Source organism: Anser anser (genome assembly GCF_964211835.1).
Source record: "Anser anser genome assembly, chromosome: 1".
Classification (NCBI taxonomy): domain Eukaryota; kingdom Metazoa; phylum Chordata; class Aves; order Anseriformes; family Anatidae; genus Anser; species Anser anser.
In genome coordinates, this window is record NC_139720.1 from 934,770 (window position 1) to 957,175 (window position 22,406).

At 66.4% G+C, this 22,406-nt stretch overlaps 3 protein-coding genes across 6 annotated transcripts; 1 reads left to right on the forward strand and 2 right to left on the reverse strand.

The window, feature by feature from the left end:
- Positions 1–837: 837 nt before the first annotated feature.
- On the reverse strand, positions 838–7,871 carry LOC310891522 (uncharacterized protein). 3 transcript variants are annotated; one of them, XM_083819411.1, is made up of 11 exons: positions 5,723–7,532; positions 5,386–5,449; positions 4,978–5,118; positions 4,201–4,299; positions 3,912–3,967; positions 3,676–3,810; positions 3,408–3,450; positions 3,089–3,169; positions 2,864–2,982; positions 2,256–2,326; positions 838–1,787 (listed from the first exon to the last, which is right to left on the reverse strand). In XM_083819411.1, the coding sequence occupies exons 1-11, from the start codon at positions 6,478–6,480 to the stop codon at positions 1,417–1,419; spliced, it is 1,938 nt and encodes a 645-aa protein (XP_083675537.1). In that variant the 5' UTR covers positions 6,481–7,532; the 3' UTR covers positions 838–1,416. The 3 variants fall into 3 exon arrangements, with proteins under 3 accessions (XP_083675537.1, XP_083675536.1, XP_083675535.1); XM_083819410.1 differs by having other exon boundaries at positions 4,201–5,118; positions 5,723–7,871; XM_083819409.1 differs by having other exon boundaries at positions 1,489–1,787; positions 2,864–3,017; positions 4,201–5,118.
- A 153-nt stretch (positions 7,872–8,024) lies between these two features.
- Positions 8,025–14,693, reverse strand: GCC1 (GRIP and coiled-coil domain containing 1). Of its 2 annotated transcripts, none has more exons than XM_083819412.1 (3): positions 14,546–14,693; positions 12,849–13,910; positions 8,025–11,753 (listed from the first exon to the last, which is right to left on the reverse strand). In XM_083819412.1, exons 2-3 carry the CDS (start codon positions 13,893–13,895, stop codon positions 10,446–10,448), a joined length of 2,355 nt encoding a protein of 784 aa, XP_083675538.1. In that variant the 5' UTR covers positions 13,896–13,910; positions 14,546–14,693; the 3' UTR covers positions 8,025–10,445. The 2 variants fall into 2 exon arrangements, with proteins under 2 accessions (XP_083675538.1, XP_083675539.1); XM_083819413.1 differs by having other exon boundaries at positions 14,551–14,620.
- A 198-nt stretch (positions 14,694–14,891) lies between these two features.
- Positions 14,892–19,417, forward strand: ARF5 (ARF GTPase 5). The gene is made up of 6 exons (XM_083819425.1): positions 14,892–15,075; positions 15,749–15,829; positions 17,323–17,432; positions 17,684–17,755; positions 18,665–18,790; positions 18,901–19,417. Exons 1-6 carry the CDS (start codon positions 15,009–15,011, stop codon positions 18,985–18,987), a joined length of 543 nt encoding a protein of 180 aa, XP_083675551.1. The 5' UTR covers positions 14,892–15,008; the 3' UTR covers positions 18,988–19,417.
- The last annotated feature ends 2,989 nt before the right edge of the window (positions 19,418–22,406 follow it).

The window sequence follows — 22,406 nt, forward strand, 5'->3', positions numbered from 1 at the left end:
CTCCTGCAGCTTCACAGGCGCTATTCCCCTCAACTGCGTGTGTTTAGCTTTGTGTTCCTCCCAAGGAGGTCAGATACCCTGCAACAAACACACATTAATACCATTTCCACTGTCCTACCAGGGCTACATCTAATGGGCCTTTCTGCTCTGCTCTGCTCTGGTTCACGTGCCTCCTTTATGAGCCTGGACCCTCGTCCCCTGTCCTCCCCCAGCACCATCTGCATTGTGGTGCTGGTATCAATTTTTAATGACCTGAAATCCCTGCTTTCATTCCCGTTGGAGGAGTCCCAGTGGTCACTGGGCAGCAGGCAGGATGCTTCCAGGAGCCGCAGCCCCGTCTGCTCGCCCACCTCCCCTCTGCAGCAGCTTCTCCCTTGTACCCATCACCACGCCACGGCCCTGCAGGGCTGCTGCACCCCTCTGCTCATGGCACTTGCACCCAGCTGAGCACCGTCTCCATTCCCAGCCTCAGCAGGATTTGAGAGCCCCCCCCCCCCTTTTGTCCTTAGCAATTTTCCCTGGGCCTGAGGCCCCCAGGCTGACCTTTACGTGTCTGTGCTCGCTGAGCCCTGTAGCGATGGGGGTGAGCGTGGCTGAGCAGCGTCAGCCCCACAAGTAGCAGAGGGTGAGCTGCCCACCTGATTGTGGAGCAGAGGGACCTGGCCCTGACGGAAGTTTTTGGGCTTTGGGGTTGGAACCTGTCCCCAGCTGTGGCTCCTCCATCGCTGCTGACGTGACCTTGGCCAAGAGCCTTCCCTGGGGGCAGGAAGGAGGCACGAGCTGCCTGGCTCTGCCTGCTTTAGTTGCTTGCCTAGCAGCAGCAAACCCAGGAGCCCCTCGGCTGTAACACGTTTATTTGTAAGCACCTTCTCTCGAGCCCTGCGGAGGACTTGGGATTGCTTGCTGGCAGAAAGTAACGCTGAAACAAGACCAGACAAAACAGACAGAAGAGAGACCCGCCACCTTCCTTGGTTTAGTCGCAGTTGGCGGAAGGGCTGGGGACGGCCAAATCGCCTGCACGCTGCCAGCCTCCCCCCGCCACCTGGGTGCTTCATCACCCCACGAGCCCCCCGGCTGCAAACTGCTGGAGTCGGCGGTGGAGCGCGGCCGGGGCATCCTCCTTGCAGGGACCTTCTGCGCTGGGGCGTGGGGCTGGGCCGTGGGGCTGAGCCCTTGCCGCTCGGAGCATTTGGCTCTGCACCGGGGCTGTGAGAGTGCCAGGAGCAGCTCGGTGCTGCCTTGGGACGGGGGCAGCAGCGCAGGCGGAGGAAATGGCTGCGGCGACGTGGCCCCGGCGCAGCGCCGTGCCTGGGGGTTTTCATCTGAAGCGCGCAGGAAGCCGCGGTCGTGCTCTCGTGCAGCGACTGCGCCTGGGTTCGATGTCTGCGTGCTGCAGCCGCCTCCGGCAGCAGGGGTCTATGGGCAGGCGTCCCACCGCAGCAGCGTCGCTGCAGCCACCACCGCGGTCGGAAACCTGCCCAGGGGACCCTGTCCCGTGCCGGTGGCTTCCTGCACGAACCTCTCCAGGCACGGAGGGCCGAGTCCACGAGATCCTGCCCCGCTGCGGGGAGCCGCTGGGGATGTGCAAATCGTGCTGAGGCTTCGGGTGCAGCGGGACCCAGGGTGGCAGCCTAGGCGATGGCCCCCAGGGACTCGTCGTAGAAGCCCTGGAGGCCCCTGTGGTGCTGCAGGGAGGGCCGCTGGCCCACCGCCTCCCGGCGGAAATTTCGTCTCAGCCACCCGTAGGCCAGGCTGTGCAGGAAGCCCTGCAGGGACGTGGTCAGGGCCTGCGAGGGAGGACAGGACCGGGGGGAGCCAGGCTCAGCCGCATGCAGGGCGATGTGTGGGAGGAGGTGGCCTTCCTCGTGGGGCGGCCACGTGAACCAAAGCACCTGGCAGGCGCTGAGGACCCAGGCATCGCCCAGCAAAACAGGGGGAGACCAAAGGCAGCCCCATGGCCACGGCGCGTCCTTGCGTGGCTGAGGTGCCCAAAGCTGAGCTGGGCCTGGGGCAGCCACCAGCGAGCCGGGGCCTTTGCCCCGATTCTGTCCCGGTGGCACCGGGGGGGTGGCAGCACCCATGGAGCTCGCCCTGCCCCAGGGGGGCATCACTGCAGCCAGGGGCCGGCACGCTCCCACTCCCCGGCGGCAGCTCCCGGCTGCGCTGTCCCATCGAGGCCCCGCATCCCCTCCACTTACACCGCCAACAGGGACAAACGTCCCGGTGCACGGCCCAGGGAAGGGCCCTTTACTTACTGTAGCAACATAGAGGCCAAAGACCGAGGCAGGTTTGATGCTGGTGAAGGAGAGGATGGTGAGGAGGAAGGCTGGGGGTGGGAAACAAAAAATGGTGTTGGTCCCCCCTCGTCATGATCTTCCCTTGCCAAGGGGCAATGCTCGTCCTTTCCCACAGCCTGTTGCCCATGTCATGGGGGTCTATGCAGGACAAGCACCTGCGTGTAAAACAAAGTCCTTCCCGACACGCTGCCCGGGCCCAATTGCCTCAGGTTTCTGTAAGACTGGAAGTAGAAACGGGCCCAGAAGGGGATGAGGCATTTATAAAGAGCAGGGCCAAGAAACGCCATCCCGCCTCCAGCTCAGAAACGCTGCCTGAAAGGCCAGGGTGGGCTACGCCAGCTGCCTGGCTGACTTCATGCTGTGCTTGGGGGGGGGTCCTCATGTGGGGTTTATCCAGCCATGGACCCTTGCAGACACCCTCGAGCTGTGTGCTCTTATCCAGTCCCAGCTTCTTCTCTTGGCCCTGGGTGCTGCCTCAGCCCAGGACCAGCGGGGCTGGGGCAGGCGCTGCGGTGGCTTTTGCCTGCCAGTTCTGGGGGCTGCCCAAACCCCCACCCCCGACTTGCCTGGCGCCCAGCAGAGCAGGAAAACCAGCTGGAAGTAGTGCGAGACTCTGCTGACGCTGCGGATGCTCCTGCCTGCGAAGCCGTCCTTCTCCAGGGCCAGCAAGGGAGCGGCGGCGTTCCTGCGGCACCAGAGCTTCACCCTGCGGTACAGGAGCTGGGCGCGGGGCAGCGGCGTCAGCCGGGGTGCACGGGATGCAGGGGCCCCGCATTCGCCCCGTGGCTTACCGTGCAGCAGCTGAGCACCAGCAGCAGGTACAGGAAGAAGATGATTTTCCCCTCCAGGCCCACGTCCTTCCTACCTACGTACTGAGAGGCAACAGGAAACCAGTGGGGCCGCGGGCCAGCCCCGTGTGCTGCAAGCCCCCCGGCACAGGGGCAGTGCTGGAGCCGGGAGCTGCGCCTCTGCCTCTGCTCGGGTGGGGACAGCTCCGTCCCCATCCCTCCACCAGCATTTTCCCACACAACGAGCCCGCTGCCTTCCCAACCATCCTTCTAGCCCGCCTTGCAGGTGGGGAAGGGACGGGACGGGACCAGCAGCGCTCACCTCGTAGCAGATATCCTGGGAACGGCGAATGAGGAGCAGGCAGCTGAAACGGCAGAGGGTGCGGGTGGTGGGCCCCTGATGCCACAGCATCGTCCCCGTGGCACTTTGTGATTCCGTCTCCCACCCCCAAACCCTTCACCACCCTGAGGTTTGCCCTGTGGGGAGCTTGCGCAGCACGGGGCTGTGGCACGCCCAACCCGGCTGGGAAGGCGCGTGGGGCCTGCTCCTGGCCCCTGCTCGGGGCCGGGCGGCGAGGCTGGTGCTGCACCTGGAGCAGTACAGGCTGTAGGTCTCGTTGGAGCGGTTGGACGGCACGACGGGCTGGATGGGTTTTGGAGCGATGTCGGTCAGGGAGGTGCCGCGGGCAATCAGCTGTCCCAGCAGCGTCAGCGCCGGCAGCAGCCTTTGCAGGGAGAGGCGGAGGTGAAGGCGTGCCGTGCCATCCGGCACCCGGGGCAGGGCAGGATCTGTGCCGCAGGGATGGGGCCGGGGGCTGGCACCTACCAGGCCAGGATGTAGGGCAGACCCTGCCACGCGCTCTCCAGGCACCCACTCCTCTCCTGCAAGGAGGAAACCGCTGTTACCCGGCCCTGCCAGTCCCACAGCAGCTCGAGGCTCCAGCCCTGCTCTGCTGGGACCGGGCAGGACTGCACGGTGCGGGGGATGCCAGCAACACCGCAGGGAAAGGGGCTGCCCATGGCTGCCCACGCTGCTTCCCAGGCCATCGTGGGGCCGGAGCAGCCGTGCACGGGGAGAGCGATGCCCGGCTGTGCCACATCTGGGGGACACCGACCTGCAGAGCTGCCACGTGCCACGCTCTCCAGCCGTGGATGGCGCGGTAGGCTTCATACGCGTAGACCACAACCATCAGGAATGAGACTGCATAGAAGGTCTGAGAGAGGAGAGGGAAAACAGGCTCCTGCTTAGCCCAGTGCCCCAAAGGCACTGGCCCCCAGCCCTCCTCTTGCTCTGCGTGGCGACGCCTGCTGTCCCCACAGCAGGGCTGCACGAGGAGCAGAGCTGTCCCCAAGGTGCTGAGCCCCTCCCGGTCCCTGTCCCCATGCGTACCCAAGAGGCAATAACCCCGTGGCCAGCAGGACGAGGCTGGGGCAGGAGGGGAGTGGTGCTGCCCGTGGTGGGCTCCTGCACCAGGCAGGGCAGAGAGGCGCCAGTGGCTCTGTGGGCGCGCGCAGAGCTTGGGCGCAAAGGGGCGAGCACACCGGCACCAGGGAGAGCCACGCTCTGCCCTGCCCCAGGGCACAGGCACGGCTGCGTTGGGTTTGCCACCCCAGGCTGGAGGAAGGGCGTGGGGATGACGCGAGGGATGTGGCGGGGGCTGCAGTGCTGATCTCCCCGGCGCTGCCGCGCGTGCTTCCCCGAGGAAGCAGTCGTGGTGGCTCAGGCCTGACGAGGGGGAAGAGGAGACAGCTCTTGGCAGGAGAAACAGCTCCCCGCACGGGACTTGCCCAGGGATCTCCAGCCCACAGATGGGTCTTGTTTTTCCCAGCAGTACAGGAGGAGGTGCACAGGTCCCATGAGCCCAGGTCACGGTGCGAGCTGCCCCACTCACCGTGGCCAGCATCAGGCCGTAGGGGCAGGCAGCGTACGCCGGGATGAAGAGCGGGGCTGGCAGCAGCTGGATGGTGGCCGTGCTCAGCAGCACGGCGGCAGCCAGGAAATCTGCCAGGGCCAGCAGGAACAGGGGGCGAAGCTGGGAGCCAGGACACGGCGTTAGCTCTGGCTGGCAGCACCGCCCTGGCCAGCCGCAGCCTCTCCCCGGGCTGTGCAGTGCGGCCACAGCCACGTCCCTCCCGGGGCTGTGCCGGGAGCAGAGCTGGGAGCGGCTCCTGCCCGCTGCGGTGCTGGTGTCCCGCACCTCTGACCCCGCTGTGCCTGAAGCCCGGCAGCAGCGGTGCTGGCCCAGCTCTGCTTTGGCTTAGCCGGGACCAAAACACGTCCCCGGGCCCGCAGCACACACCTGGATGTGGCAGCACCGCCTCCGCCGGCAGGTGACAGCGAGGACTGACGCGCTGCCCACGAGGCTGGAAGAGATGGGGCTGGTGGTGAACGTCCCCGCGGAGCAGCCACGTGTGGGTGCTCTGCGTCCCCCCACCCAGGCACCCTCCCTCCCCCCCCATTGCCAGAAGCTTTTCGTGCAGGGACCGAAGCAGCTGAAGGTGCCCGAGCACGGCGCCGTCCCCCAAACCCACCCTAAGGGACCGTGCGCGGGCGGGACAAGCGGCTGTGCGAGGGCAGGGCCGCCGCACGCTGCCCCCACCAGCGATGTCCACAGGGGCCGGGGGGTCAGCACCCACCTGAGCAGCAGGGCCGGCACGTAGATGCACGTCAGCACAAAGACCTGCGAGAGGACACAGCGAGAGGAGCCCGGGGCCAGGCGCAGGAGGACGCAGAGCCCCCGGCACGGCCGGACCCGCTCCCACGGGCATCCCCGCCCGGTACCGGCATCGCTGGGGAGCGGGCAGGAGTGAGGCAAAACCAGCACCTTCCCCACGCCGTGGCTCAGGGCCATGCCCAGCGGCTGGAGCCCCTCGGTCATTGCCGGCCCGTTGCTGGTGCCCCGCCAGCCCCACGAGGGGCAAATCCCGCAGCCGGCGGAGCGCGATGCGACGCGGCGGCGCCCGCTTTCCCTCGCCCAGGGCTGGGGAGCGCCGTGGAGCCGCGTCCCGCTCGGGGCCACGCTGCCGAGAGCGGCTCCCGGCACGGCGTGGGGCTGCCGCGGAGGAACCGGCACGACGACGGCGTGAGTCAGGGCGAGGAGCCGAGCGGCGGCGGCGGCTGCTCCGGGAAACGCCGGCTCCAGCGAGCGCAAACCTGCCCAGCCTCGGCCACGCGGGCTTGGCCCTCTTGCTGCAGGGGAACCCGAGCTGCCATCGCCCTTTTGCAGAGCCCCACAACGCATCTCCCACCCCCCCAGATCTTTGGAGCGAGGAAAGGCCCCGGGCAGGGAGGTGTGCGAGGGCTGAGCAGGGGCTGCAGCGCTCGGCAGCAGCTTTCCGCACGCCTTTACCTGGTTGTCTGAGAGCGCTGACGGACGCTCCTCTTCGTTGGCCATGGCCGGGCGGCTCGGAGCCAGGTCCTCTGGTCTCCTCTCTGCCACCGGCACGGCCTGGGGACAGGCTGGGGGCCGAGGGGGTGGCGCTGGCAGCAGAGCCGCTCCCGCAGCCGCCTGGGCTCGCTCCTCCGCCCGGCCGTGGGACCTGGCCGCGGCTCTGGCTGTGCAGCGCGGCCGGAGGAACCTGCCCGGCCGGGGCTGCGGGCACTTCCCCGCCGACGTGCAGGCTGCCGCGTGCAAGCCCTGCGAGCAGGGAGGGGACCGGCCCCTCGCGGAGCCCGGGCGGGCGTGCAGCAGAGCCTTCGCGCCTCCCCTCGCGCACCTGGAGCGGGAGCGGAGCAGGAGACGCAGCTCCCGCGGGCGCAGGCGTGAGCACGGCCCCTTTCTGTCCCCGCAGCTCGGCCGCCGCTGCGGACGAGGGGGTGCCGCATCCCCGCAGCTGCTGCTAGAGGCGCAGGATGGCTTCGAGGAGGAGGAGGGGAAACTGAGGCACGGCGTCCCCGTGCAAGGTGAGCCCACAGCCTGGCTGCCAGGTGGTGCCGGCGTGCCCCGGAGGCGTACCCCTTTGCTCCTTGAGCACCGGGGGTGCGCGGGGATGGGGCGACGGGCAGGCTCAGCGCAGGCACTCAGCGCAGGATGCGGCCCCAGCGCAGCCCCACGTGCGGCTCGCAGCAGGAAGCTCGGGCAGGGGAAGCCCACCCGTGCAGGACAGGCGCTGCTGAGCACAGCAAAAAGGCTGCCGGAGGTGGGGAGAGACGAGCAAAGCGCGACAGGCACCCTGCGGGCTGCCACCGTGTCGGGAGCGGTGACCGCAGCCACTTCCCCCGTGACAAGGGACGTTCGGGTACGGGGTGCACAGAGCAAACCCCTCCACGTCCACGCGCAGCCCCAGAGACAGGACTGGAGGTGCAGGAGGGAAGCGGCTGCAGCCCTGCGCTTGCAGGGACCCAGGAAATCGAGGGCAGCGGCTTTCCAAGAAGCCGCCACCACCCCCAGCCAAGCGCTGCCCCGCTCCTCACAGGCCCAGCAGGTCCTGGCAATGAACCCCAGGCCTTTACATGTTTCTCACGGAAGCGTGCGGACCAGGATCACCAACGCCCAGGAAGCCCAACCCTCTCTGCTCCGCTTGCTTAGGCTTGATTGCAGCCGCCGTCCATCGCAGGCTAAGTCCAGCGCAGCCCCTGCCGCAAAGCAGGGGGCTCACAGCCTCCCGCAGCGCCGCCCGTTCCCCTCCAGAGATGCTGCGCGCTCAGGAGCCCGCAGTGAGATCAGCTCAGGCTGACAAGCTGAAGCACGTCGCTTCTCTCTGTTCAAGCACAGCGTGTGCAAGAGCGAGCGCGCGCAGCCGGGCGGCAGAGCCCGCGGGCGCACCCAGCGCCTCGGTGCCGGCTCAGCAGCTCCCGGTCCAGCTGAGCACCGTGGTGTCCGGCACCCACAACAGCAGCGTGCTGGGGGAGGCCAGGGTGCAGCGACGTGCGGGCAGCCAGCCCCCACCCAGCTCGCCCCCTAAACCCCAGGTCACCAAAGAGCACGCAAAGTCACGCTTCAAATACATAGATCTTAGGTTTATTTGGGAGGGCGTTGGCTGAATTGAGAGGAAAGAGGGAAGGATGCGCAGGAAGGTCCGAGGGAAGGCGAGGGGCCGTGGGGGAACAGAGGAAGGGACCGCACAGCAAGAGCTGCACCGAGATGACAGCGACGGGCACAGCCGTCGCGGCCCCGCTCCCACCGGACGAGGTTTGAGAAGCCCCGCGCTTCTAGAGGCACCGCTTGGCTCCAGCTCACCAAAGGTGAGCCCCTGGAGCAAGGGGGGGTGAGCACCCCCGGAGCAAGCTCCGATTTCAATCCCGCCGCCTCCAGCGGAGCAGCACGCGGCCCCTGGTGGGCCCAACGAGCTGACGTCCCCTGCCGGCGCGCTCAGTCTGCTCCCTGCACGAGGGTACCTTCCAGCACCAGGAGCTGCTCCCTGCTCGGCTTTGTTGCCCCCTTCCAAGACCTCCAGCAGCTGCGGATTCTGCCTGGGGCGGTTTTCCCTGAGGAGTTTTTGTGGAGAAATTAGCACCGGGGGGGTTGCGTTGGCGGGGAGGTGCCCGCAGAGCTTCGCTCCTCCTCGCGAGGCGGCGCGCTGCCCTTCCCTGCGGCGAGGCAGGGGTCGTGGAGCAGGCTCCGGGAACTTGGCTGCCGAGACACGGAGTGCCGGCACGGCTCTGAAAGGAAGAAGGGCTCTGTCCCGGGGAGCTGCTAAAGCTCTCTGCGCACCCCGTGGCCCTGAACTGCGAGGCCCTCGAGGCGCTGGCTCCCCCTGCCGAGGAGCTGCGAGGCGCTGGCTCTTCCACCTGCTGCTAGCTCAGCGCCAGGGCTCGTGAGCAGCCTGGGGACTGTTAAACAAGGCCGAACGCCCGCGGCTACAAACGTTCCCCGTACTCCGGGCTGGGGAAGTTGTGCTTTAGCGCCCAAGTTCTCATTAAAAGAAAGCAAATGCACGCTCGTTTTTCCCTCCCGACCCTGCATCGCCTCCCTTACACGAAGCCCAGGCACCGCGCCCCGGGCTTCAGGAGCAGCTCGCTGCGGCAGCGGCGCGTTGCACAGCACTCCCCTCCGCACACAGGCCCCGCACGAGCTGCGCTCAGAGGCTGTGGCCCCCTGGGGCAGCCCAGGAGCCAGCTCCAGCCGAAATGTCACCTGGACCTGGTTTGGGCCTGGCTTTTCGGAGCCCCATCCCCACCCCAGGGCCCCGGGTGACCGGGGGGTGCCCTCTAGCTGCTGCGGCACCCAGGGGCTCCGCCGAGCCCCCCTCAGGGTGGGCAGAGCCCCGGGAACCGAGCCTGCCCCGGCCTTACAGCGGCGTACCGAGCCCAGAGGGGTTTCAAAACGCTTCGGCTTCCTCCCTGGCAAGCTCACCGACCCACAGGGAAGTTATGCGAGAACCTCCAGGGCTGCGCAGCAGCAGGCCAGGCCCTCACCCAGGCAGCAGAGCACAGCAGAGCACAGCCTCGCTGCTGGGGCCACGCGCTCGCCGCTCCCAGAGCTGCCACCTGCTGCCCCTCGCTCCCTCTCGCTTCTCCGATCCCAAGAGGAGCAACGCCTCGCGCCCAGGCGGAACCGCGGAGCACCAGCAGCGCTGTGAAACTCCCGCGCGTTCAGGAGACGGCTGCTGAGGGGCCGCGTTGCCCGTTTCAGCCTCTTGCTCGGTTCCCAGCTCAGGCGGGGCCAGCAGGCCGAGCTCCCTGTTCCAGCAGCACCGGCACACGGCGTCTTCCCCTCGCGCCCCGCGTGCTCCCGCACAGCCACGAGGTGTCCTCAGAAAATCCTTCCTCGGAAACACCGGTAACAGCACAGAGAGAGCTGGTCAGAAACGGGAGAACACCGTAACACACCGTGCCCTCCGGTGGTCCCCAGTGCTACGGGGGCTGCTGCAGCCACTGGTACAGATCCAGCGCTAGGTCACGAGGCGTTTTTAAGAAATTGCTCAAGATTTTCTGCATTCGGATGACGCTGGTAGTTAAGACTCATCCTTCTTCTTGCGGGCTTTCAGCTCGTCTTACGTGATTTTAGCACCACGTTAAGTGCTTTTTTTTTTCCTCCTTTTTAAATTTGAGTCAGGAGCCTGCGCAGCGTTTCCAGATACAAGCAAGTTCCACCCTGACAGAGCTCCTCGCCCTACGCCTGACAAGCAGAGATTTTTTTTTGTTAAAAAAAAGAAAAGCATCGGTATCCTTTTTTTTTTTTTTATGCCAAATTCCAACTCAGAGCAAGTCCTTACAGCAGCAACCTCTGCGATCCCACCGGAGCGGTTGGCACGGTTCGTTTAAGCCCGTGCTAACAGCATGACCTAAGCCCAGGTCCTTGCTGGAAGCTCCCTGCTCCTTCACGCTGTCGGAAAGAGGCAGCCCCCCGGCGAGGCCTTCACCGAGAACCAGAAAGGCGTTACTGAGCAAGGGCAGGTAGGGGTAACGACGACCACCTCATCTCTTCCCAGAGGGCCACCAGCTGCTGTAAGCCGACTGTTTCCTGATAGCCTGCTTCTCCTCTGGGCTGAAATGCAGAATAGTCAGTATGGCAGTTAGAGTCTGCTGGCGACCGAGAGGATCTGGCAGCGTCAAAAACCTGTAGACGATGTTCTTGAGGTACTCCAGGTTGGCCCCCTCCCTGCTCTTATCTCTGAAGTTCTTCTGGATTTCGTCCCGGAGCGCCGACACCTCTTCCCGGTGCTTCTCCTCCTCAGCCAGGACTCTCTCCTGGAGCCGGTGAACTTCCATTTCCAGTTTGTGCTTCTGCTTCCTCAGCGCTACGATCTCCACCTCCTTGCGAGCCAGCTGCTCCGCGTACAAGAAGAAGGTGGGCTCGCTGCTGGCGGAGAGGCGAAGGGCCTGGGGGAGGCTCTCTGAGGCATCGGTGGCCGGCGCGTCATCGCCGGCAACATCGGCGCCCGACGCCCCGCAGGGTTTGGACCCCTGAAGCCCGGCGTAAGGCAAGGTGATGGATCTCAGCTGCTCCAGCTCTTGGTCCTTTTCCGCCAGCACCGCCAGCGCCCGGTCCCGCTGCTTGTGCATCTCCTCCTCCAGCTTCAGCGCCCGCTCCCTGTAGTCCAGCTGGCAGCGCTCCAGCTCCTGCCTGTGGAGGTGCTGCAGGTGGGACAGCTCCTGCTTCCTGGCCTCCACGTCCAGCTGGTGCTGCTTCTCCATCTCCTCCGCGGACAGCTGGAGCACGACGTACTTCTCCTTCAGGTCCGCCAGCTGCTCTTGAGCCTCCTCCAGTTCTTTAGCCAGATTGACGTCTTTGAGGGACTTGTTCTTGAGAACCACCTGCGCCCTCATCTTGTACCTTTCGAACTCTTCCTTCAGCTGCTTCAGCTCCTGCTGGTAGTACAGAGCAGTGGCCTTCTCGCCATCCGCGGCCTCGGTGCCCTTCGGCGGCTCCAGCTCGCACAGCTTCTCGATGTCCAGAGCGGGCTGGCTCCTCTTCGCCGCCGCCTGCAGGAGCTTCTTCAGCTTCTCCATCTTGTCCTTGAGAACGTTCACGTCCAGGTTGGCCTCTTCGACGCTGACGTCCAGCGGGGAGCGGCTGGCAGCGGCGACGGCCAGGGTTTTGTTCTCCTGGTCCAACTGCACGATGCGGTCCTTCAGCTTCTGAATGACCAGCTGGTCCTTCTGCTTGGCCTTCTCGTACGTGCCGAGCAGCCCCGACACTTCGGAGACCTGGCCCTCCAGGTCGGCCACTCGCTGCTCCTCCATCTGGGCGTGCTGCCGGAGCTGCTCCTCGGCCTGCGCGGTCTGAGAGCAAAGAGACAGGGCAGGGGCACGTTATCTCAGCGCTTCAGGCACGAGGGCCGCAGTTATACGGGGGCTTGGCTCTGCCCTGCCGACCTCCACGCAAGCGCGGGGCCAGCCCGTCCCCTAACTCCCTACGAGAGCCCCCACCCCGCCACGCCTGTCTTTAAAACGGAGATTCCAGGACAAAATAAAATAATAAAAATCAAAAAACTTGGTTCTGCTCCCTGCTCTGCAGGGCTGCTGTTCGCAGCACGACCTGCACTGCGGTGGGTGTGCGGGGGGGCGGGAAGCAGCAGGCTCATGCCGCAATCTGCCACAGGATTTTTAAAATGTGCACGTGCCCTGAGCTTGGATACACCCTAGTGCAATTCACCCGAATGCTGCGCTCTGTTCCAGGCGCGGCGCTCCCTGTATTGGCCTCTCTTCCTTCCCTTGAGCTCTCCAAGCCCCACCAAACCCCCGGGCCTTCCGCAATGCAGGTCTGGGGAGCCCCTGGGCCAAAACTGCTCCGCGTGGGTCCCATCCGTGCGGGTGGGCAATCCCCCCGTCCGCACCCCTGCGGTCCGACAGGCTTTGTCAGGGAAGCCGTGAAGCCCACAGACATCCCTCCCCAGCCGTGGTGCAGCACAAACGAGGGGAAGGCCGGTTCCCCTGGCTTTCTGCCTAATCCTCCCGATTTAGGGAGGGTTACTTAGAGGTTATTTCCCTCCATGAGCTACTGTAAGGGTGCCTTGCATTGTGCTGAAGTACTTTACAGAGACGAGACCGTGCTCGTTGTCACAGCAGGCCAGAGCAAAGGTCTCTCCTCCCAGCCCGGCCACGCCAGAGCCGAATGAGGCTGCCGAGGACAGTCGCTGCGTAACCACACCCGGCGGCCACCACCCGACACGCGCACCGAGTCACCGACAGCTTTCGTTTCCCTCAGGGAACATCAGCCCGTCAAACACAGCAACGACGTTCTCCTGCGACCAACCTCTTGGGCTTTGCAGGATGGGGCAGGGGAGGAGAATTTGAGCTCCTCCAGCCTCAGACCCTGCTCCCGGTGCCGCCGCTACACCGCACAGGGCGAGCTGCTCCAGGGCCCGCAGGAATTACCTTCCGCATCTCCTGCAGCAGCTGCGACTGGAAGTGGTGCTTCAGGCTGGCCATCTCCTCCTGCAGGTCCTGGACTCGGGGGTCTGGCTTCTTCCTCTCTTCCTGAACGGCCTGCAGCTCTCTCTTCAGGTCTTCCACCTCCTGGCTCAGCTGCCTGACCTGCAGCTCGTAGCCCTCCGCTCGGTCAGCCACGCTCACCCTCCCGGCCAGCGCCTCCCTCGTCTCCTCCAGCTTCAGCTCCGCGTCCTGGCGCAGAGCCCGCTCGCTCTGCAGCAGCTTCTGCAGCTCCCGCAGCATGACGGCGTGGTCGCTCTGCTCCTGGGCCCGGTCGTGCTGCTGCGTGATCAGACGGGCTTTGGTCTCGGCGAGCTGCTCCTGGACGGACCTCAGCTCCGTCTCCAGCTTGTCGGTCTCGTCCTCCGCCTTCTTAACGGCATCATCCAGGTCCTGCTTCATCTTCTTCTTGTCCGCCTGGTACGAGGCTTCCATGCGGGACTTCTCCTGCGTCACTGTTGACAGCGCGCTGGTCAGGGTGGCCAGCTGGGTCTTCAGCTGGAGCACTCTTTTGTCAGCCTCGGCAGCAGCAGGGGGAACATCCCCGCTGCTCGTGCTGACGCCGCTCTCCGAACCGTTTGTCTCCTCTGATTTAAGAGAGGAGGCTGCCGCCGCGGGCTTCTCATCCTCAGTCCCTTGCTCACCCTTGGTGCTGGCCAAACTGGCGGCTGTGTCTGCGCTGGTAGCTGTCCCCACGCTGTCTTCGCTGTGAACCGAGCTCTTGTCATCGGCAGAATCGGCAAAGGAAGAGCTGGAGCTAGCCACAGACGTGGGCTGAGCGCTGCTCAAGCCAATATCTGCCTCGTGAGACGCAGACAACACTTTTAAGCTGGCTTCCAAGGCTTCCTTCTCATTGATCAGGCTCTTGTAGGCTATCACGACATCCTTCAGCCGTGCCTGGTAATTAAGGAGCTGCTTCTTCTGTGACTCGATGGTCTCCAGAAGATCTTTTTTACTTGGGCCGCCTCCAAAGTTCATGCCAAACTTCTCCATGACTCCTCACGCGATCTGAAAGGAAAAACACGGCGCAAAGGCTGAACGAACGGCACGGGCACGTTTGCGACCGGCAGCAGCACGTAGCCAGTTGGGACCATCGTGCCAAGCCACCCAGACCGGCACAGCGAGCAACTGCAGTGCGCTCTCCCCACGCACTGAGCCCTACGCAAAGGGCCCGAAGGCCCCGGGGGCTGCAGGTCTCGGTGCTCTGCCGGGGAGCTCAGGGTGGCCGTGCTGCAGCCCCGGCACCTCCGGCTTCTCAGCCAGGCGCACACAACGCCCCGGGCCGGAAGGGGCCCTCGGGGCTCCCCGAGCCCAGCCCCTAGGACCCCAGAGACCCCCCCACACACCCAGCCCCTGTGCCTGAGGGCCCTCCCTGACCTCCGACAGGCCTGGTGCCGTGCCCAGCCCCCCGGGGGGGGGCCCGGCCCAGCCCCCGACCCCCTCAGGGCGCAGAACCCTCCCCTCACACCCCCCCCGGCCCCCCCTGTCCCAGCTCCACGCCATCCCCTCGGGCCCTGCCGCTGTCCCCAGGGGGCAGAGCTCAGCGCCCGGCTCCCCGTGACGGAGCTGCGGCCGCCGTGAGGCCTCCCGCCCCCCCCCGTCCCCTCACAGCCCCCGGTCCCCTCACCGCCCCCCCGCCTCACCTCACCCCCGGGCCCCGGGCCCGTTGCCCACGGCGCATGCGCAGGACGCCCCCCCTCCAACGACCGGCGCTCACCGCGCATGCGCAGGGCTGGACGGCCGGGCCGGGCTTCAAGCTGCGCATGCGCTGCTGGAGCCGTGCGGGACGGCGCAGCGGAAGGGGGCGTTCAGCGCGCATGCGCCACCCCGCCCCCGCGGCGTCCGCGCCGGGTGCCAATCAGGAGTCAGCAGCGGCCGGCAGCGAGAGGCCGTGCGGGGGGCGGGGCTAACGCAACGGGGGGCGGGGCTAGTTTCTGAGTGGGCGTGGCCTGAGGTGCGTGGGCGTGGCCTGCAGCGAGGGGGCGGGGCTCGGGGCGCGGGGGCGGGGCCTGTGGCGCGGCGGAGCTCCGGCAGCGGGGGCGCAGCGCGGCCGCCCCCACCCGACCCGGCCCGGCCCGGCCCGGCCCGTCCGTCCCCGCCGCCGCCATGGGCCTCACGGTGTCCGCCATCTTCTCCCGCATCTTCGGCAAGAAGCAGATGCGGATCCTGATGGGTGAGCGCGGGGCCGGGCCGCGGGGGCGGCGGCGCGGGGCCGGGGATGGGGAGGGGAGGGGGTGGGATTGGGATTGGGATTGGGGATGGGGTGGGATGGGGATGGGGTGGGATGGGGATGGCAACGGGATGGGGATGGGATGGGGACAAGGATGGGGTTGGGGAGGGGAGGGGGTGGGATTGGAACTGGGATTGGGATTGGGATTGGGGATGGGGTGGGATGGGGATGGCGACGGGATAGGGACGGGATGGGGATGGGATGGGGACAAGGATGGGGTTGGGGAGGGGATGGGGTGGGATTGGGATTGGAATTGGGATTGGGACAGGGATGGGGTGGGATGGGATTGGGATGGGGATGGGATTGGGACGGGGATGGGATGCAGATGGGATGGGATGGGGTTGGGATTGGGATGGGGGTGGGTTGGGATGGGATGGGATGGGATGGGATGGGATGGGATGGGATGGGATGGGATGGGATGGGGATGGGGTTGGGATGGGGTGGGGATGAGGACAGGATGGGGATAGGATGGGAATGAAATGGCGATGGGATGGCAGCAGGATGGGGACAGGATGGGGATGGGATGCGATGGGGATTGGGGCAGGATGGGGACGGGATGGGATGTGATGGGGCAGGGAGCAGTGCCGGTACCGGTGATGCCACCTCCCCGCTGCAGTGGGTCTGGACGCCGCCGGCAAGACCACCATCCTCTACAAGCTGAAGCTGGGCGAGATCGTCACCACCATCCCCACCATCGGTGAGCACCCGGCACCGGGCAGGGCCCCACCGGGCACCGTCACCCCATGTCCCCAGGGTGGCGAGGAGCGGGACGTGCTGCCGGCCACCCCGGTGCTCCACCGCTGCCCTCCTGGTATCCCCCACAGGCTGTGCGGGTGGGGGGCCTGGCTCTCACCCCAATGTGCCACCTGTGGTCACCACCGCAGGCATCCCGGTGGCCCGTCCCTGCCCAACCCGCAGCACTGGGGCTGAATTTGCCGCGCTGGCATGCTGCCTTCTGGTCGGTGTCACCGTGGCAGGAGACGTGGTGTCCCGCCAGCTCCCAGGCAAAGCCTCGGGCTAGGTGCCCGATGCCAGTCCCCGGGCTGGTGGAGCAGCATCGGGACCTGTCTGAGCCACTGGGGCAGGGAGGCTGGGGCTGGTGCCGTGGGGTGCCCCGATGGCCGGTCCTGCGCTGGTGGCCGGGGTGAGGGGCAGAGAGCACCCGTGGTGGTGAGCTTGCCGGTGGCATGAAGCTGGGAGGAGAGGTAATGCACCAGAGGGTCGTTCTGCCCTTAGGGGGACCTGGGCAGGGAGAGCAGGGTAGAGGAACCCCCCAAAGCACAGCAAGGACAATGCCAAGTCCTGCCCCTGGGGAGGAGCGGCCCCAGGCACCGGGACCTGCTGGAGAGCAGCTTCGAGGTGAAGACCCTGGGGGGTCTGGTGGGCAAGGGAAAGACACACGAGGGAAGACCAGCACCCCTGGCTGCGTGGCCAGCAGGTCCGGAGAGGTGCCCCTGCCCTCTGCCCGGCTCCGGTGAGACACCTCTGGGTGCTGGGTCTGGTGCTGGGCTCCCCAGGACAAGGAGGACGGGGGCTGAGCCCAGTGAGGGGTCACAGAGCGACCAGGGGCTGGGGCATCTCCCACACGAGGAGAGCTGGGACAGCTCAGCCAGGAAGAGGCGGCTCGGGGGCATCTCGTCAGTGTGCAGGAATCCCTTTTGGGGGGGGGAGCCAGGCTCTTCGCGGTGCCCAGCGCCAGGGCCAGAAGCACTGGGCACAAACTGGGGCCGGCAGGCTCCCCCTGGCCCCCAGGCAGCACTTCTGTGCCAGGGCCCTGCCGCAGGGAGGTTGTGGGGTCTCCTCCTTGGAGGTCTTCAACAGCCACCGGCTCGGGCTGCAGCGGGGGCGGCACTGGGTGGTCTCCAGGGGTGCTCCCAGCCCCCGCTGTCCGTGATTTGGGGGGGTGAGCATCCGCTGCGCTGCGCTGCAGAGGTTTTCCAGGGGATGCCCTTGGGAAATGGCTGGGGCAATCGCGTGTTGCTGGTGCTGGGCAGCCAGCAGGGCCCAGGGGAACGTGCTGGGTGATGCTTTAGGGAGCGGGGACACTCGGCTGAGGGCAGAGCCTTCGTAGGTGCCTCTCCGAAACAGCCAGCCCGTGACACCAGCGCAGGCTGCGGGTGGCGGTGCTCCCTGGGGGAGCGTGCCCGTGCCCCATGCTCTCCTCCCCATGGTGCCCTCCCACCTCTGCAGGGTTCAACGTGGAGACGGTGGAGTACAAGAACATCTGCTTCACGGTCTGGGACGTGGGCGGGCAGGACAAGATCCGGCCCCTGTGGCGGCACTACTTCCAGAACACGCAGGTACGCGGAGCCGGCGTGGCCGTGGGCACGGCACGGGGACCCTGTTGGCCCCAGTGCTGCCAGTCATCGGGATGGGACCACGCGGGCCTTCCCCGTGGGCAGGAAGGGTCCGAGGTGGAGGAGCCCCTGGGGGGACCGGGTGTGGGGCAAATGTGGCAGCACTGACCCCCACGGTGCTCTGCCTCTGCGTGGCCGGGGGCCGGGGGGGCCTGTCCTGTCCTCTGCCTGCTGCACCCCGGCCTCTCCTGCAGGGCCTCATCTTCGTGGTGGACAGCAACGACCGGGAGAGGGTGCAGGAGTCCGCCGATGAGCTGCAGAAGATGGTGAGTGGCATGAGGGGGGATGCCAGCTCCCCAGGAGAGCTCTCCCCAGATCGGGGCTGCCGGCACGGGGCGTGCTCCCTGGGGATGGGGCTCGAGGGTCAGATGGCGGTGACAAAGCACAGGGACCAGGAGCACTTATGAAGGGGAAAATGGCCAAGAAAATGCTGGATTATGTTACAATTAGCCAGGGCTTTGCCGGCTGAGGCACTGAGACCACCGGTGCTGGAGCCCATGGCCGGGACCCATTGTGCCACAGCAGCACCCAGCACCGGCTCACCGAGCGGGGCGCGGTGAGGCCTGGCGTGCACGGGGAGGGCAGGCAGCTCCCAGAAACGACGTCCAAAAGCTGGTCTGGGTGGCAGGGATTTCACACTCCTTGGCTCGCTGGGCGCAGAGCATCCTCGGGGTGGGAAGAGGGCGCAGAGCGAGCACGCAGCAGCCTGGGAGCGGGGTGGAAGGACAGCCCGGTGCCCCCCGGCTGCTCCCCCTCGTCCGCAGAGCCCCGTTCTGTTTGAGGCAGATCTTTACTCTGCTTTTGCTGGGAAGACCCCGACAGCCGGCTCCCCTGGCCCTAGCACGTTTGCAGCAGTGATCTTCATTTCGGAGGAGAGCGGTGCCCTCTGTCACCTGGGGCCGTGCCACGGGGCTGCCGGCCGTCCTGTGCGGGCGCAGCATGGGTGCAGGGCTCGGGAGCCCCAGCTGCGGGGACACCGATGCCTCCAGGCTGCAGGAGCCCTGGGGTTTTCCACGCTGCAGGGTTCCCATCGAGGCCACAGGGTGCAGGGACTCGGGGCTGGAAGCTCGGAGGTCACCGAGCCCAACGGGCACGAGGGAGGCGCAGGGAGGGGGCAGAGGAGCCGGAGCCCTCCTGGCCCCGTGCCCGGCTCAGCCGTCCCCACCTCTCCGCAGCTGCAGGAGGACGAGCTGCGGGACGCCGTGCTGCTGGTGTTCGCCAACAAGCAGGACATGCCCAACGCCATGGCGGTGAGCGAGCTGACCGACAAGCTGGGCCTGCAGACGCTGCGCAGCAGGACCGTGAGTGCGCGGGGACCTGGGGGGGCCTCGGGGCCACCACGGGGCGTGCGGCCGGGAGCCCGTTCCCCGCCTCGCCGCCTGCCACCTCTCCTTCTCCCTCTGTTTTGCAGTGGTACGTGCAGGCAACGTGTGCCACGCAGGGCACGGGCCTCTACGACGGGCTGGACTGGCTGTCGCACGAGCTCTCCAAGCGCTAGCTGCAGCCGGCAGCGTGGGGCGCAGGCGGGCCGGGGGCGTCTCTCCCAACCGCTGTTCTCTTTGGGTTCCTTTACTTAATTTTTTTTTTGTTGTTTTTGGGGGGGTGTTTTTCCTTTCCCCCCAGCGTGGCCTCGTCTCTGTGTGTTTATCTGGTAGGACTTGAACCTCAAGGACTCTTCAGGCAGCTCTGCCTCGCAGCGCCTGCCTCTGCCCCGGCCGCTGCGTGCCGGCCGTGCCCTGCCTGCGAGCGTCCCCCCGGGGAGCCTGCGGGGCCGGGCGAGGGGCTCGGGCTGCGTGGACGCCGCGGGAAAGGAAGGATCCTGCTTTTTATCCTTCCACAAACTGTACAGTTCTCTCGGGGAGGGGGCGTATGGCTGCGTAACGTGCTGTTGTACGTGGAGTAATTAAACACCACCACTTTGTACCCTGCGCCCGGCGCGTCCCTGCTGCCTCCGGGGCTGCCTTGGAGCCCCGCTCTCCACCTGCAACTTCAACGAGCGTCTTGGGGCAAGGGGATTTGGGCCTCAATGCAACCTCGCCTGCACCGTGCTGGGACACAGAGGAGGTGGGCAGAGGCTCTCAGGTGTGTCCCGCTGTCCCCTGACCCATCCTATAGCTGCCCTGGTGCACCAAACCAGGAGAGGTTTGGTGGTTTGCTCGTGGCCAGTCCTGCTGCCGGGGCCACGCTGGGAGGGACGCCCTCGTGCTGGCACGCAGGGTCACCTCGGGGCATGTGCTGCAGGGATGCTAATTGGGTTGTAATTAGTGGTGCTGCATAAAGCCTGATGGCAGCAGCGGAGCCGCGTGCGCTCAGCCGCTGCCTCCCCGCCGCGTGGCGATGGCAGGGGATGAGCTGGGGGGGCACCTCCACACGTGGGCCCCGCGGCCCCTCCCAGGCACGGAAGGCGACGACGGGCACGGAGCACCCCCGGGGACTGCGGCAGCGTTGCCACACGCGTGTGCAGGGATGTGAGCGTCCCCCTGCCAGGCACACGTGTCTCCCAGCTGCGTGCCTTGCAGGAAGGTGCTCCCCACGCTGAACTGAGCTGTGCGCTGCTGGTCCTCGTGGGGACGCGCTGTCCCTGCGGGCTGTTCCTGCGGGGTGGCACGTGGGCAGTGCACTTGGGGCTGGTCCTGCCCATGCCCCTTCCCCTGGGGCAGAGATGGGAACTGGGGGGCTGCGGGTTCCCACAGCAGTCCCGGGCTCTCCGGCTTCCCCCAGGTTTCAACCCCTCGTGCTTGGTTTTGCAGCTGCTGCGGGGGCTCCCGTTCCATGCCGGCTGTACAGCCGCATGCCAGCGTTTTATCCGGATTTGTTCTGAAGCCCCATCGCTCAGGTTCTCAGGGCTCAGTGCTGCTGTCCCGAGGCCCCGGCTCTGCCACTGGAGCCGACGCAGGTCCTTGCCTTTGGTGGAGAAAAGGGGACTGGCTGGGCCAGGGGGTTCCCTGGGTGCTTGGTGCGAGGTTTCCCAGGAGAGCGCAGAAGTCCTGAGAGCGGGGCCATGGGCAGAGCACGGACAAGAGGCAGATGTCCCCGGTGGGCCCTGCGGTGGGGTTAAGCCATGTCCTGGGGGGGGACAGTGGGGTCCTTTCCTCAGCTTGTTCCCCACGCCTTGGTCCTGCCCTGCACGTGCAGCCTGAGCTCTGGACCCTGCGGGGCTGTTCCTGCACCGAGCAGCCCAGCGGCTGCTGCCCCCCAGCTGGGGAGCCCCAGGACGAAGCAGCTCCTGGTCCCTGCTTCGCCCCGCGAGGATTTCCGAGCCTGGCTGCTGCCCCTCCGGTGGTGGCTCTCCTCTGGCTTCGAGCCCTGCAGGGGCAGCAGCCTCGGGCTCCCAGGATTTCAGCTTTCACTGCGGGCATCCAGCAAGGCACGATGCATCCCACTGCATCACCAGCGGTGCTGGGGAGGCGAGGCAGGAGCAGCTTGGCGGGGTCTCACGGCGCGCATCCACCCTGCCCCACGCGGGGCACTAGGCTTGGTTTACAGCACGGCCAGAGAAGTCCTTGTGGGGCTAAGAGGGGGTCAGGAGAAGCCAGGACCCAGCTGGTGGGGCATCGGCCGCTGGATCAGCCGTGCCTGTCAGCTCCTGGTGCTGGGCTTCCCCCAGACTCGTGCACGGTCCTGCTGGCACTGGGGACAGCTGTGTCCCCTTCGCCCTGGACAGCCTGGAGCAGTGGTATAGGGGAGGGGGGGACTCGACCTGTGCTACCCCTCTCCCAGTGGCAGGACGCACCGGGGAGCCAGAGCCCAGCCAGCCTGCTCTCAGAGAGCTGGGAAAAAAAAAAAATCGTGAGTAATTTAACGCCCCATTTACCAGCAGCTCCTCACGCCCGGCCTGGCCAGCAGCCTCAGGCTGAGATGAGCGGTGCCCTACAAATGGCAGTGGGGTGGCTGCGGGTGTTGCTTTGGCACCCAGCCGCTGCCACCTCCAAGCCCGGGAGCTCCCACACCCTTTCCTTCTCCGTGACCCTGTGCAGCCCCTCCAGACCCTATCCAGCCCCCCTGCTCGCCCTGCCTCGGTCTCTTTGGGTGCTGCTGGCCCCATGTCCCCCCTGCAGGTGGCTGTCCAGCTCCTCCAGAGCCCCCTCTCCTCCGGCAGCGCGGCTGGAGGTGCTGGGTCGCGGTGGCCGGAGGGGACAGGACACGTCCCCACGGCCGCATCGAGGTCCCCATCAGCTCCAGGACCCCGGGGGAAGGAGACCAAGCAGGGGTGCTCGCTGCAGGCTCGCTTCCCGGGACAGGAGTTTGCAAATCTGCGCGGGGCATCGCAGTCGCAGCTTGGCTGGGGGTGAGCACACGTCCTGGCTGCATCCGTGCTGGGGAAGGAGCCCCCTCCCCACTGCCAGGCGCCCCCCAGATGGATCCCAGCAGGCTCCCGGCACCCTCACAGCGTTTTGGCTGCCCCACATCTCTGGCTGCCCAACCAGCCCCTGCAAACGCAGACCGACACCAGGCAAATGGATCCCGCTGGTGGTGGCGTCCTGCACCGTACACTGACCCCTGCGGGGGCCTTTGGTGGTGGGTTCAGCAGCTGCAGCACCAAACCTGAGGCCTGGGCCCCCACCTATAAGCCAAATATTAGGTTTTATATGTCATGTTTTTTTCAGGCAATTTTGTTTTTTAATGTTTTTGGAGGTCTTGGTATGAAAATGCTGTTAGCATTCCTGACCCTATGTCACCCCCATCCCTGTCCCCATGTCTCCCCCATCCCTGTCCCCATGTCACCCCCATCCCTATCCCCATGTCTCCCCCATCCCTGACCCTATGTCACCCCCATCCCTGTCCCCATGTCTCCCCCATCCCTATCCCCATGTCACCCCCATCCCTGTCCCCATGTCTCCCCCATCCCTGTCCCACGCTGCCCTCCCCATCCCCATCCCCACCCCTGGGGCTGACCGTGGTCAAAATCCCCGGGCC